Source organism: Acipenser ruthenus, chromosome 7 (genome assembly GCF_902713425.1).
Source record: "Acipenser ruthenus chromosome 7, fAciRut3.2 maternal haplotype, whole genome shotgun sequence".
In the NCBI taxonomy this organism is placed as follows: domain Eukaryota; kingdom Metazoa; phylum Chordata; class Actinopteri; order Acipenseriformes; family Acipenseridae; genus Acipenser; species Acipenser ruthenus.
In genome coordinates, this window is record NC_081195.1 from 4,556,340 (window position 1) to 4,570,233 (window position 13,894).

Here is a 13,894-nt window from a genome sequence, read left to right on the forward strand (position 1 = left end):
AAACATCTGTTCTGCATTCCATGCGATAAGGTAGGTCTATTTATTTATTGGACCACCACCAGATTCATAATGTGGAAATCTAAATTTAAGGACAAATAAGGTGGGTTTTCAGTGTGCACTGAACCAAGATGTATAAACAACACACACACACACACAAAGGATCAGTTATGTTGATGCATAGACTTTGCTTCATTTATGGTCACACGAGTACCTTTGTATTGATCAAGATGTTTTATCAATACGAGGTTACATTAAAAAAAGAATAAGCCTATAATTTAAATCCACATCATCAACTCAACTGACATTTAAAGTATATATTTTATTTGTGTGTTTGTCAATAAGTAAAACCATGCAAATCTGCCGATAAATAAATCAGACACATATTTAAATGTAGAGGGGGGAGTTATGGTAACAATCGCAAAGCATTGGGCAGTCGCTTCTTCTGTCCGCAATGTCCAACACATTATTCAGTGGCTGTGTGCTTGTAAAACATGGGTAATTGATGTTATGCTTTTTGTTGCTCTAATTTAACATATCTGCAAATGCATTGCCCGAACTAAAAGTGTAGTTTCCACATTTTGACCACCTAAACTAAAAAAAAAAAAAAAAAAAAAGTATGTTAAAGAATTCTTTCGATATTCTGTTTTCTGATGTTCTAGGATCCACTTGCTGGACCTTTTTATATTCTAACATTGCCATATTTGATACGAACAACATTTTCACATCTTGATAAAATATTACCGAAGAGGCCAAGAGCAGCTCTCAATCTGGTGATGTTTAATGTAAAGGGGCCGTGTATACAGTGCTCATCCTTTAAGCAATACACATAGAAAAATAAAGATCATAGGCTAGCAATGGAACTATACTGAATACATGAACAAAGCGTCATCATGATCATCATCATCATCATCATCATCATCATCATCATCATCATAATAATAATAATAATAATAATAATAATAATAATAAATTACGAATTGCACAATTATTTAAAAAAAATGTGTATGTGTGCATATAATTACAACTTAAATATTTCTGGTCATTTTTATATTTACTTATTTATGGAAATATGTGGGATCTATATACCACGAAGCTTTAATGTGAGTGAAAACGTTATCATACAAAATAATAAAACATTATATATATATATATATATATATATATATATATATATATATATATATATATATATATATATATATATATATATATATATATGACTTTGTGTCTGTTTCTGATACAGCATGCATGTAAAAAAAGTACTGAAATGTAATACATTTTGTAAATGTATTGTAATAAATATCAGACGGGATAAATTAGTTATTTGGGCATAACTTTAGGCGTTGATACAACACAATGATGTTTCTGAATTGTAATGTAATTAAATGACAATTGCACCCTAAATCTACCTCGCTTTTTAACATGAATATAAACATGTGTACAATAGTATCCGAATCAACCAATATGACAAAAAATAAATAAATAAATAAATAATAATAATTTAGGGTAATGCAGGAAAAGGAATACGATGAAGCAGTGACTTGCAGTTAACTCGCAATGTTTTATTTTGCTTTAGTTTTTGTTTTGAAAAAATAAAAACTTTTGTACCATTACCATTATTATTATTATTATTATTATTATTATTATTATTATTATTATTATTATTATTATTATTAATTTTCTAATTCGTTTTACAATTAAATATGTGGTGCTTTACTTTGAATAAGGTTGATAACGTACAGCACCAACACCATCTGTTTACTTTCTTTTGATTAACTGCCTGGAACATATACATGAAAATAAAGGTAATTTGAAATGACAATATGCGTAAGACAGTATTGTGCGCTACTTTAAAACATGCATACTACATATCCAGAGTTTTACACGAGGATATGCCTTGCTTCCCTTGCTTAAATATACTATATATTTGTATTCAGTTTAATGTACTGACTATGTCAGCGACCATTGGTTACAAAAGTAAATATATCTTTTTTTTATTTGTGTCAAGTCTTAAAACAATGATTTCTAAAGAACACTGTACCATTAATAGTTCTACAATAAAACCTTTATTGAGTTCTGCTTTGTCCAAGTGACGCGCATGCTAAGTGTCTGCATCAGTGCTCCAATCAGAGTGCAGCTACACTCAATTTTATCCAATGGGAGATTGAACATGCAGGTGGCAGTGCGGTTATCAGTGCATCCCGCACTGCTCTGATCTCAGCTTGAGTCAATTTCACAGGAAAGTCGACCCTAATGCTAGTCATCAAAACCATTAAAAGAGACCTGCTGATTTCCAAGTGGATATTCAATCTGGACATGCGAGGCACCACAAGTGACTAGCACCACCTATCTTAAAAGTGTATTTTTGGTTAGTGAAACTTTAGTGTTTTATAACCTAAATAGTGCGCAAAGAAAACTGACAAGATCTCCAAGATATCGAACAATTACACTCTTCAGTGTTTTAATCTCAACTTCAAAAGCCCCTACGGTACTTATCCTGGGTCTTTTAAAGCCAGGGGGGCTTTTGCTTGTTGATGATCACAAATGTTAGCGGTGGGGCAGATGGATACTAATCGCCAGAGTGCTTTCGTCTTGGGCAGTACACCGCTGGCAGCTCTTCATAACATGGCTGAAATGAAGACATCTTTATTTCCTTACGCTCTGCAGAATCACTCAGGTTTCAAGGCACCTTCGCTAACTAGCTTGAACGCTCAGTTTCCCTTGGGTACGCCACATGGAATTAGTGACATCCTGGGAAGACCCATTACTACAGCCAGCGGTCTTCTTTCGGGACTTCCTCGGATAAATGGACTGACCACTTCAGCAGGAATGTATTTTAACCCGGCTACCGTTTCTAGATACCCTAAGCCCTTGACGGAGCTCCCCGGCAGAGCCCCCATTTTCTGGCCTGGAGTCATGCAAGGGTCCCCTTGGAGAGATCCACGACTCGCCTGCCCGTGTAAGTTATTTTTTCCTGTGTTTAAGGGGGTTGCAATTTAATCAGGATGCGCCATGCTCGCACATGTCATGTCAATAATTTAACAAAAATACATACTGTTGTGTGTTGCTGAATGCATTTTATTTAATTTTGTAAGCGTACTGCACACATCATTCACGCCAAGTTTGTTCAATAATCGTAAATTCTATGTATTATATATGGATCCGTTGCTTTTCAAAAGTTAAGGATAGCATTGGTTTTTGAGTTGACAAACTCGTTTAAGCAGTTCTCCCAGTAAAGATGAACTATGTCAAATTAAAGTAGTTTTTACTGTCCTTAACTCATATTAAATAAACACGTAGCTGTTATATAGGCTTGTATCCCGCATAAATACATTGGCAGTATAAGTATACTATGTTAAGGTATCCATATTAAACTTAAGTTCTATTAAAATTGTTTAATTTTTTTGTTTTAGCAGTTCCATCCTACATTTTGTAACAAGTTAACATGAGTTTTTCTTCCTCCTTGATTGATTTTTTTTTTTTTTTTTTTTTTAGCTCAAGCTAACATGCTTCTTGATAAAGACGGAAAGAAAAAACATTCTCGACCCACTTTTTCAGGACAGCAGATATTTGCTTTGGAGAAAACTTTTGAACAAACAAAATATCTGGCAGGTCCAGAGAGAGCACGGCTGGCCTATTCTTTGGGCATGACAGAAAGCCAAGTCAAGGTAAAGTTCATTTCATGCATTTTATAGTTAATACACACGCTATGAAAATGTTGGTCGATTGCGCATGCTTCGAATTGCGTTAAAATAACTTCATGCAATTTTATGTTTGTTACTGTTTATCTCTAAACTATTCTTCCACTCATGGTAACGTTTAACGTCAACCTATACGTTTAATAAAACATGTCAAAACACTTACAGACCAAAAAAGATGCGGTCATTAGATGATTTCATATTTAAAATCCGTTTCCTTACACCAATGCAAATCGTTTGTTCTCGCATTTTAGGTTGAAATAATGTGGCCTTTAAGCAATGGGAAGTAGGCATGTGCGTTCCTTCTTAGTTTGTATACTATATTTAGTGTCATGAATCAAATAACGTTACATTTAAATGGAACTTAAAATAGTTTTAAAAAATGGATTATTTACCTATCGCATCTGATCTTCAGTGTTTTATTATGACATAGCCTATGTTATTCTAAAGACAAAGGCGATGCTTCACTTTAAACACTCTTTTTAAAAGAACATTTTCTTTTTTATATATTTTTACAGGTATGGTTTCAAAACAGGAGAACTAAGTGGAGAAAAAGGCACGCGGCAGAGATGGCTACGGCAAAGAAAAAGCACGATTCAGAAACAGAAAAATTAAAGGAGAGCTCGGACAATGAGGACGATGATGAATACAACAAGCCGCTGGACCCCAACTCTGATGACGAGAAAATAACGAGATTGCTGAAAAAGCACAAGGCAACGAATTTAGCACTCTTAAGTCCGTCCAGTAACAGCTCAGATACATTGTGATAAACACACACACACACACACACACACACACACACACACGACAAGACTGTACATATTCTAAGATGCTTTTAAAGCGGATTTAACCAGGGTATATGTAAAAAGGAAAGACATGCAACTAGGTGTTATAAGTGATGATATGTGTTGTACAGACTGTAATGTATGCGAGATGTATATATTTTTTACTGAGTTAAGTTATGGAATTGAACAGCTCAACGATACGAATGACCTGGAATGCAACTGATGGTTATTTGTTTTTCAATTTTCATTTTCTGCTTTTTTTTCCTTTCCCTTTCTCTTGTTTTAAGGCACCTAACAATCAGATATTGTGTTTTGTATAGACTGAAATACAACCGCTTGTAAAAAAAAAAAAAAAAAAAAAAAGTTAAATTTGTTGTAAATTTGAAATGTAAAAAAAAAAAAAAAAGAATACTCGGTTTCACACTTCAAACAGGCTTTTTTTTGTTATTTGAAGTAATTTATGTTTTGTACCGCATCAAACAGAAACAGAAAACACAAACTGGAAATTTGCTTTATGTTTAAAAAAGAGAATATTATTGCTTCCATGATAGTTGGGAAAATACTTTGTATTATCAATAAATTATTTAACAACCTTTTGTTTTTAAAATTTGATCTTATTTTGGTCTTTTATATATCTAATTTCACGTGTAAGTGAATCAAGTGAAATTAAGTTCTGGTCTAAGTACAATATATTAAAAGCTCAACCGTTTAAGTAGGCGGTAAGACGTTGCACATTGAGAATGTATTTTCTATAAATCCACTCTATTAAAATGTGTTTTCAAATGCATATTAGTTTTAAGTCGTTTACAACATGTAAAATGAAAGTACAAGTATTTTGATGATACACTAGTATCGTGTACTTAACATTGTACAACTCTGGGCTGGTTTTACAATTTAAAAAGTCATTTTTAGATTTTACAAGTTTGTTATCTTGATGGCTTTATTTAGTTTTTTAGCAGTTTAGTGTTATAAGGCATTGTTCATTCGTGAACCATTTAGTGCTAACATGTTTTTATTTTTTCTGAAAGAAAAAAAACCCGTAGATGTTGAGAATCTTCAAATAAGCCTATAGCTCCTCCGTGTGTTCTTGCTTCTCTGTACCATAGACGGTTTGTTTTAATTTTACAAAAAATAACGGGGCAAAATTAGCACTAATTAGCAAAATGCAGTTTTTAATTAACAATAGCCATTCTCTTTTAAAGTCATTTTTGAAAAATCTTTTCAAGTGTCGATTAACCCGTTCAATGCGGTTTTATATTTATTAGCAAGCCTGTTACCGGCTTGGATTCAGAAATATATTTTAAATTACAGCCTACATCTCAGTAAATATTGAACACATTAGACCTTTTGATAACATGTGTATCACAAATGTAAAACCAAAAATATTGATAGTTTAAAACAGACTCACAGAGAGACGCGATTGACAACCTTGAACACATCATACCATTATCTGAAGTTTTGATGTTTTAAGCATTACATAAATTATAAATAAACCACTTGTTTTGAGATGCTTCACAACGTTTGACCACCGATATAAAACGAACATGTTTGTTGCTGTACTGATTTATTGTATGGTAAAATACATAAAAAGTAGCCTAGATGGATTATGTGTATTTCGGCACACAATTTGTGTCTTTCTTTTAGTGCTGTATAGTATATTTTATAAAACGTTTAAAATTGGTCTTAAAAAAGATTAACAAATAACTGTGTAATCATCTTCTCAGATATATCCTGACTATTAAATCCTGACTATTAAACAGAATTAGACTCGCATTTTAGACGGAAGTCCTGGTTCACGAGTTGATTAATCTACCCTGGCCGGGATGTTTGTAGTCACATTTTTTCCTGTTTCCACTGTGTACAAAACATAACCGAGTTTAAGGGCAGCAACACATTATAATGATGCTATTTCAAAACAAGCTACGGTAACTATTATGGCAGACGTTTAAAATACAAATACCGGTATAGATACGACAGTTTCACAGAAATAAAATCGCCTTTAGTAATCAATAATACCACACTACTGAACACGATTACTGTGTTTTTCAGATTTCTGTTGATCAATTTAAAAATAAAATACTTTTCAATATATAGCTGGTGCGTAATCAGAACAGCGTGATCACACACACACTTTGTAAAGACGTTTTTATTTATTTTTGTATTTATTCTTTTGTAAAATGTTTGCTACTTAGTCTTTTTATTATTTTAAAGTGAATTATGTTTATTTTTATTTATTTATTTATTTATTTGTACTTTTCTTCATGTGTGCACTATAACAGTCTTAACGTGCAGGTCCAAAACATCAAACAGGTTTTGCTCAGAAAAATGTCCACTAATACCAAAATGTTTTGCACTTGAGAACATCTTACATCAGTAGCCCCCCCCCCCCCTTTTTCTCATGAGATCTATTGCTATGTTCTTGTCTGTGAACGTTCTGCCACGTTTGCAATTCGTCTCTCGATTTACCTATGACATTTTAAAACATTTCTTTACATTTATATATATATATATATATATATATATATATATATATATATATATATATATATACACATACAGATAGATAGATAGATAGATAGATAGATATTTGCCGCGTTACTTTTACTTTTTGTTAATGGAGAAGAGATTTTTCTATTCAACAAATACATTTATATTTCAAACACTTTCAAGTAATTAAAAAAAAAAGCTTAGTATTGTGTGGCATATTTCATTATATTAAAGACAGTCCATATTAAAACTAAAGTTAATATCTATTACTTCATATGCTTATGGTCTGTAGAGCGTTTAACCAGGCTGCAGTGTATCAGGTGGTTGCAGCTGCATTCATGTATTAGTGCTTTTATACGTCAGACCTGTGGGTTTGGAACTGGTCATTATATTATTCCTGTGGATTCAACTCCATATGCTGTTAAAATCTAGAAATCCTTTACCTGGCATTCCGGGGCATTTATTATATTCCATCAACATTGTAAGTGTTCAAGGTTTTACTTCGGGAAGAGTTCAGACATCAGACCAACCACCCTAGTAAAGTTTACTTGTAAAATAATAAATAAATAAATACATAAATAAATAACTTTCTTATTTATTGATGTATTTGTTTATTTTTAAATAAAAAGATGCGACACATTTGGCCAAACGTGATTAAAAAGGACACACACCATTTCACTTTCATCGGTTTTATTGCTTGAGAACCAAATAACCTATTCTAGAGGCCATGTAGTTCAAATGGGATGAATCTCTATTTGCTAGATGTGAAGTGTGGTTATATTGAGACGTTGGCACACTGTTGCATGGGACTTGCAGATAACTTTACAAGCATTGTCGTCTACAAACCCAGATCACGCTGTCAAAACATCATTTTGGCTGGCAGAAACAAAATCATTTTCACTTGTAGTGATTGATACCAAAAAATCAAGCATCACTCTAATGCCATCACGCAGTATGTGGACGCTGTAGTGTACTAAATGAAATCAATAAAAAAAAAAATACGTGTGTTTCATCAAAAGACTCTATCATCACTTTCAATGTGCTAAAGAGCTATGGTGGGATATTGCTTGCAACAGTATAGCATTACAGGTTGCAAATAGCTACTTACACAATGAAATTGTTATTTAAGGGTTTTCTGGACTTTATATATACAAATTAAAATTAAGCACAGGTGTTATCTAAAGTTAGACTAAACTAGGTTACGATGTCTCCCACAATATTATTCGTGTTTCCATATACAATACTTGGCACCTTTTATGCAGTAACAAAAATAGACAAAAACAGTTTACAAAATTCTTAAAAGTTACCCAAGCCTGTCTATAAACTTCACATTCAGAACCATAATATTATTATTACATATAAATAAGTTAGAATAAGAGTAATGACAAATTGAGACTGCTATATGTGATAAACAATATTATATATATATTTGCATTAACAATGGACCTGCTAAATACCTTATATAAATTCGGTTTGTTGTATATATTTTAAAATCGCTATACTTGAAGTTACTATCAGGTGATATGGCACACCAAAGCAGTCGTACTAAAAGGTATACTTACTTCAGCACTCAGTTTTGGTAAGATTTATAAATTAGTTTCTTTTAAAATGTATATAAAATGAGAAGAAGCTGATCTGTGATTCAAACCAATTTATCAAGGCAGTGTGTAGCATGCACATAATCAAAACAGAGGAAAAGGCAACCAAATAGAAATAGGTATCTATCCTACCACGGCGACCACAAACTATGGTTCGTTAAGGAAAACTGCACTAAAACCATCAATACCTCTACTTATACAATCCAATGTACAAAAAACTACTAGGATATTGATATACAACTTCTGCATTGCACTTTTATACATCTTTCACATGGAAATAGCTTCTTTATGTTGATGCGTTTTCTAAAAAGTTGTAAATGCGGTATCTAAAATACGTAGTATTTCTGATCTCTATTAGAGTTTTGGCAACAAGTTTCCGACACATAAAAAATATTCGCCATTTGAATTCTGACACAGGACCATACAAGACAGTGAGGTATGTGAGGCTTTTTCTTGAAAAGGGTCCAGACGTTGAAGCGTTGTGTACGATCAGCAGTCTAACAATGTGGCACTAAGGACTCGATTCATCACTACATCTGTAAAGATTGTATGTATTTCTCTATTTTTTTTTTCTTGGCGTCTCATTTTTTTTTCTTTTACTGCTTCTCAGAGGGTCGTTTCTCGTAAAATCTTCTCTCCCCATTGGCACCTTTTCCCTGTCAAACAACATATTTTACAGAAAATGAAGCGACACCACACCTTCTGTACAAAACAAAAATACTTTCAAATAATACAAAAAATAAAATTAAAATATTTACCACATCACTGCACGACACAACACTTGTGCTTATTTGCAATAGGTTTACCTGCCCCAGCAGCTATTTGAAATGATAGGAAAACAGGCTGCAAAAAACAAACAAACAAACAAACAAAAATCTTAAAACTTTGGATGTCATCATGACATTCACCACACTTAAGATGACCATGAGCATATATACTGCAACAAAGATATTAAAAAAAAAAAAAAAAATTACAATGATAAGCACTGTATATACTGTGGTACACTTGGAGATATGAGGATCTGCATTCTAATTATTCTTGCACTTAACAGCAAATATTATTGAATGAAAAATATGCTCAAAAACGGCTTTTAACAATGGCCACAGAAACAGTAGAACCAAAATGTGGTTAATTTTCTCCATGTGTTGGTATTTGGTATTCTTAACAGGTAGTCAAGTAAACTATTAATCTTTGCTGTATTCAGCTATCTGGCTAGCTCCATTGACTCTTAAACTGGCAAAATATGTAAAGATGAGTGAACTACTAAGGAAAGTGTGTAATTTAGACTGCATGGCCTCCTATTTCCACGTTTGATATTTGGTATAATTCTTGGTCTGAAACCAAATAAATACATGTACTACTGAAGGTATGGTAAAGCATATTGATAAACATGATGGCAAACCAGGGTAAATGATGGTAAATCAGTAGTATAACAAAAATGCCATGGTAAATTTGTATAAGGGAGATAAAAAAAAGACTATGACTAGTATTCTACTTTCTGACTTAATAATGAATAGATATTAAGAAATGTTACTTATATCTTGAGCTGGTTAATAAACTCAGTAAATGGGTGTATATACTTGCTAACAGGAGCAACGTATTGACTTTACCTTGTGGTCCCCCATGCACACGTTAGGTCCAATATTATCATAGACCACTGCTTTCTCATCATTTTCTGGCTGTGAAAAGAAAGAAAAAATAACAAATCACTTTCTCAACAAGGTGGCTATTCACAGCCCCGGGGGTTTGACAATCGCTTATCTGAAGAACTTGCTTTTTAGGGGCAGTGAGAAGGCAATCCCAGTGATTTAATACAAACACACTGGGTTTGCCTAAAACCTTTGCTTGGAATCTGGGAGGAACACTTTCAAGTAGTTCTCAGAAAAGTGCTTGATGTTTGCAAACACTTTTCAATAAGAAACGAAGTAGCGGAACATCAGTTGGAGTGACTGAGAGAATAGAAGAACAGTCGACATGGAGAACAATGACAGCAGTTTGAATTTTTTTGCTGCTGTTAAAATTGCAATCAAAAGATGAGGTAGTTCACCGTCTATTTTACAATGCTGTACCGGAGTCTACAGGTACATTTATAGGTCATTTTTGTGAAGGCTTAAACTAGGACGGCTGAGTTTACACTATAAAAAGTTGCCACAAATCCTTCTTAAAAGTGGTTAGTGTAAACAGGGTATTAGTACAGTACTTGATCGGGTAACACAGAAAGTTTGAAATGTAATGTGTGTTTAGAGATAGGCCTACCTACCCAAGTACAATAATAAACAGCTTAAAACCCTTACCATATTCTCAGCTGGTTCTAAAACCAGGGCAACATGATAGAACTGTGTTTTAAACAATATTGTGACCAATTAAAAAAATAATTTTATTTACATTTTTTTATTTTTTATTATTGAATTAGTGATTTAAAAACCATGGTAATATAACTGCTTGAAAAAAAAAACGTTTCCAACATACATCTTTTTAAAATATCGTAACATGTAAGTGATTATTAAATGTTTAGCACAATGACACGGAGACACACATAAATCACACATTTAGGTTGAACTGAAGAGTTTTTAAATATCTTTTTTTGATACAGTACGAGTCTCCGAGCTACACGCCGTCAAGTATGACCAGGAAGGCAAGACGGCATCGTGCCATTTAAAAAAAGAAAATGAACTATAAACTTGAACAGAAATTAACTTCAAACCAATAAGGGAGACTAAGGTTAGGATGACGGCAGAGTGCCGCTGTCTGCATTGAAATAAAATAATATTTCCTTTTGTACTGTATGCATGAGCACTTTCCAATATGTGTTGAGACCATCATGTCACTAGCTCTGGAAGCTGGGATACATTCATCAAACTGGACTTGATAATTTACAAAGGCAGCAGAAAATTGTGGATTTTCGGGCTGCATAATCTTTAGACAGATAAACAAATTACAGCAGCGCGCAAGCAGAAACAAACCTACACTTCGCTGAGCATTCATTACCGCATGCTCTCAGCTGGCGATGCAGCTCCCTGGCAGTGGGCAACCTTTGGTGTGTTAGGGCTCAGAAAGCATAAAATAACATGATGGTGAGTTAACGGACCGTGCCATGATAGATGATGCTGCATGAAGGCTGTTTACAGCCCCATGTCTGTACAATCTGTAACGCCTAGTGTGTGGTACTCAATGCGCCATGAGCTAATTCGTGGAGAGTTACATGGGCTTTATCTTCCTTCTGGGTTCTACATTACAAGCAATTAACCCGCACTTTAAAATAAGAACACTGATATATAGAACGTTTTAGGCAGTTAAGTCTTATATATATATAAAACTAGGTAGAAGTCACATGATGAATTATATTATTTTTGAACCTACCCAAATACAATTATTATATTTATCATAAAGAAATACACACAATTGAAAATATGTTTTTTTATTTTCTCTTTTTTTTCTGAGTAGATATTTTTCTCACCCTTTATTAAAATATATAATATTTGTATTTCTGAATAAAAAAACGCAATCTTTCTTTATTCAAACTAACAATATTTTCAATTGTTTACATAAAAACAGATTGTTTTTGTAGTTTTATTGTTGAAACAGAATGTAGGGTTCAGGCACCAATAATCAGATTTCGAATTTGTTGGCATCTTTTAAAACCCAGTTTTTGGTTCCAAGTTAAAGACATTACCCTCTAAGAATTGGCATGCACTGCAATGCATACTTACCTTTAAAATAAGGTCCTTTGCAGAATAGGACATTAAAATCCGATCGCACCAGGCTGGACATCTAGTATTCATGTACTGCTTTCCTTGACTGCTGTCTTCGCTATATGGATAGCTGGTGAAAAATAAATAGTTTATTCCATTGTAATGAAATGAATGAATGAATTAACAGAACAGACATATTGTAGAGCTATTTTTCACAGAAATAATTCTTATCTTGAAAATAAGCACATTTTGAAATTACTTTGTATTACAACTACGCATAGGTAAGGTTATGGATTAACATTCTAATAGAATTGCACTTGGAACACTATTTCTGAACATTAGAAACATTCCTCAGAATATTTTAGAAGATAACCAAAAAAGGCACAACACACTGTTGCAAGTCAGTTTTAGTCATGATGGCAGGCTTTGATGTTAATAGGCACTTGGTCAGCAGGTCTTTCCAAGACTGCAGAAATAAATATACATTATGTCCCCTTAATAATGATGCCCTATTGAAAATGCTCGTCTTGTGTACCTGGTGAATGCACAATGGGCTCATATTGAATACTCTTTTACTAGTGTATGCTGTACAAACAGGGATACTGCAATGTCTGGCCAAACTCACAAAAAAACTGCTGCTGCCTCTATTTCAAAGCTTCAGTTAAGCTCTGAGAACACCTCTGTGGCACCCACTCAACTGTACACTTTGAATCTTACTTTTGAGAAGAAATACAACAACACAAAAAGAAGAGTGAAACCTTTCCTTCAGGCATGAACAGAAAGAACTGTATTTACCGTGCTACACAACGTGATATAACAGAGTGATGGGAAGCAGTTCTGTCAAATGGGTTTACAAGCTGTACTGCCATCAAAAAGAGATTAGCTTTGGCAACCATCCAAGAGAAAAATGGTATGGAAACTACTGGAACAATCCAGTGATTTAAAGTACCCTTTACACCTCATCAAATTGCACAAGACTTACATTATGAGAATTCAATTTGCTACTTCAGTGCCACTGCAAAGTACACTGTATTTCACAGTATTTCTTACTTGTGTTAAAAAGAAAAAAAAAAAACTTTCTTGACAAGCTCATCATCTGTAATATACAGATCTGCTCTATATACTATAGTCAATATCCTATAGAAACTGTGCCATTGTTGACACCATTTGGATACAAAGTTAAAACAGTTACTGATAACTAAAACAAAATCAGAAAACAGTGTAGTTTGCTAACTTGAGGTCTGGTTCATTTTTAGAAGGCTAAAAATGTACTGTGTAGAGGTACAGTAGCTGGGTCAAGGGTTTGTCAGGCATGCATTCAGTGCCCATGCTTACCATCACAACTAAGAAAAAGTCCTCTCAATTTTGGCCAATATGGATGTAGTTCAAGGAAACCAAACAACTTCTACTTCTATAATTTTCATAAAATATTGATTATATGCAGGGAAGTCTACTAGAAAAGGAACGATTCCCCTTCTAATGCTAGTCATCAGCATTGTAGAAAACCCCTCGAAGCTTAATTTTGTGCTTGACTTTAAATTTTGTAATTGTCCATACTTGGCATGAAAATCCAGTAAATAAGCGGCTTAAACATTTGCACATCAAGGTACCAAATCCCTCCTGCAGTATTTGTG

The 13,894-nt window shown here is 33.5% G+C and overlaps 2 protein-coding genes across 2 annotated transcripts in view; one reads left to right on the forward strand and one right to left on the reverse strand.

The window, feature by feature from the left end:
• The first annotated feature begins 2,190 nt into the window (after nt 1–2,190).
• LOC117415253 (homeobox protein Nkx-6.2-like) lies at nt 2,191–5,076 on the forward strand. Its single transcript, XM_034025350.3, has 3 exons — nt 2,191–2,959; nt 3,496–3,668; nt 4,217–5,076. The coding sequence occupies exons 1-3, from the start codon at nt 2,545–2,547 to the stop codon at nt 4,463–4,465; spliced, it is 837 nt and encodes a 278-aa protein (XP_033881241.1). The 5' UTR covers nt 2,191–2,544; the 3' UTR covers nt 4,466–5,076.
• A 2,567-nt stretch (nt 5,077–7,643) lies between these two features.
• Nucleotides 7,644–13,894, reverse strand: part of LOC117414695 (inositol polyphosphate-5-phosphatase A) — a 133,276-nt gene continuing 127,025 nt past the window's right edge. Inside the window, exons 13-16 of the mRNA XM_034024461.3 lie at nt 12,279–12,390; nt 10,179–10,247; nt 9,327–9,411; nt 7,644–9,224 (exon numbers count right to left, since the gene is read on the reverse strand). Coding sequence (XP_033880352.1) covers nt 9,331–9,411; nt 10,179–10,247; nt 12,279–12,390 — 262 coding nt within the window. The 3' untranslated portion in view covers nt 7,644–9,224; nt 9,327–9,330. The remainder of the gene's footprint in view (nt 9,225–9,326; nt 9,412–10,178; nt 10,248–12,278; nt 12,391–13,894) is intronic.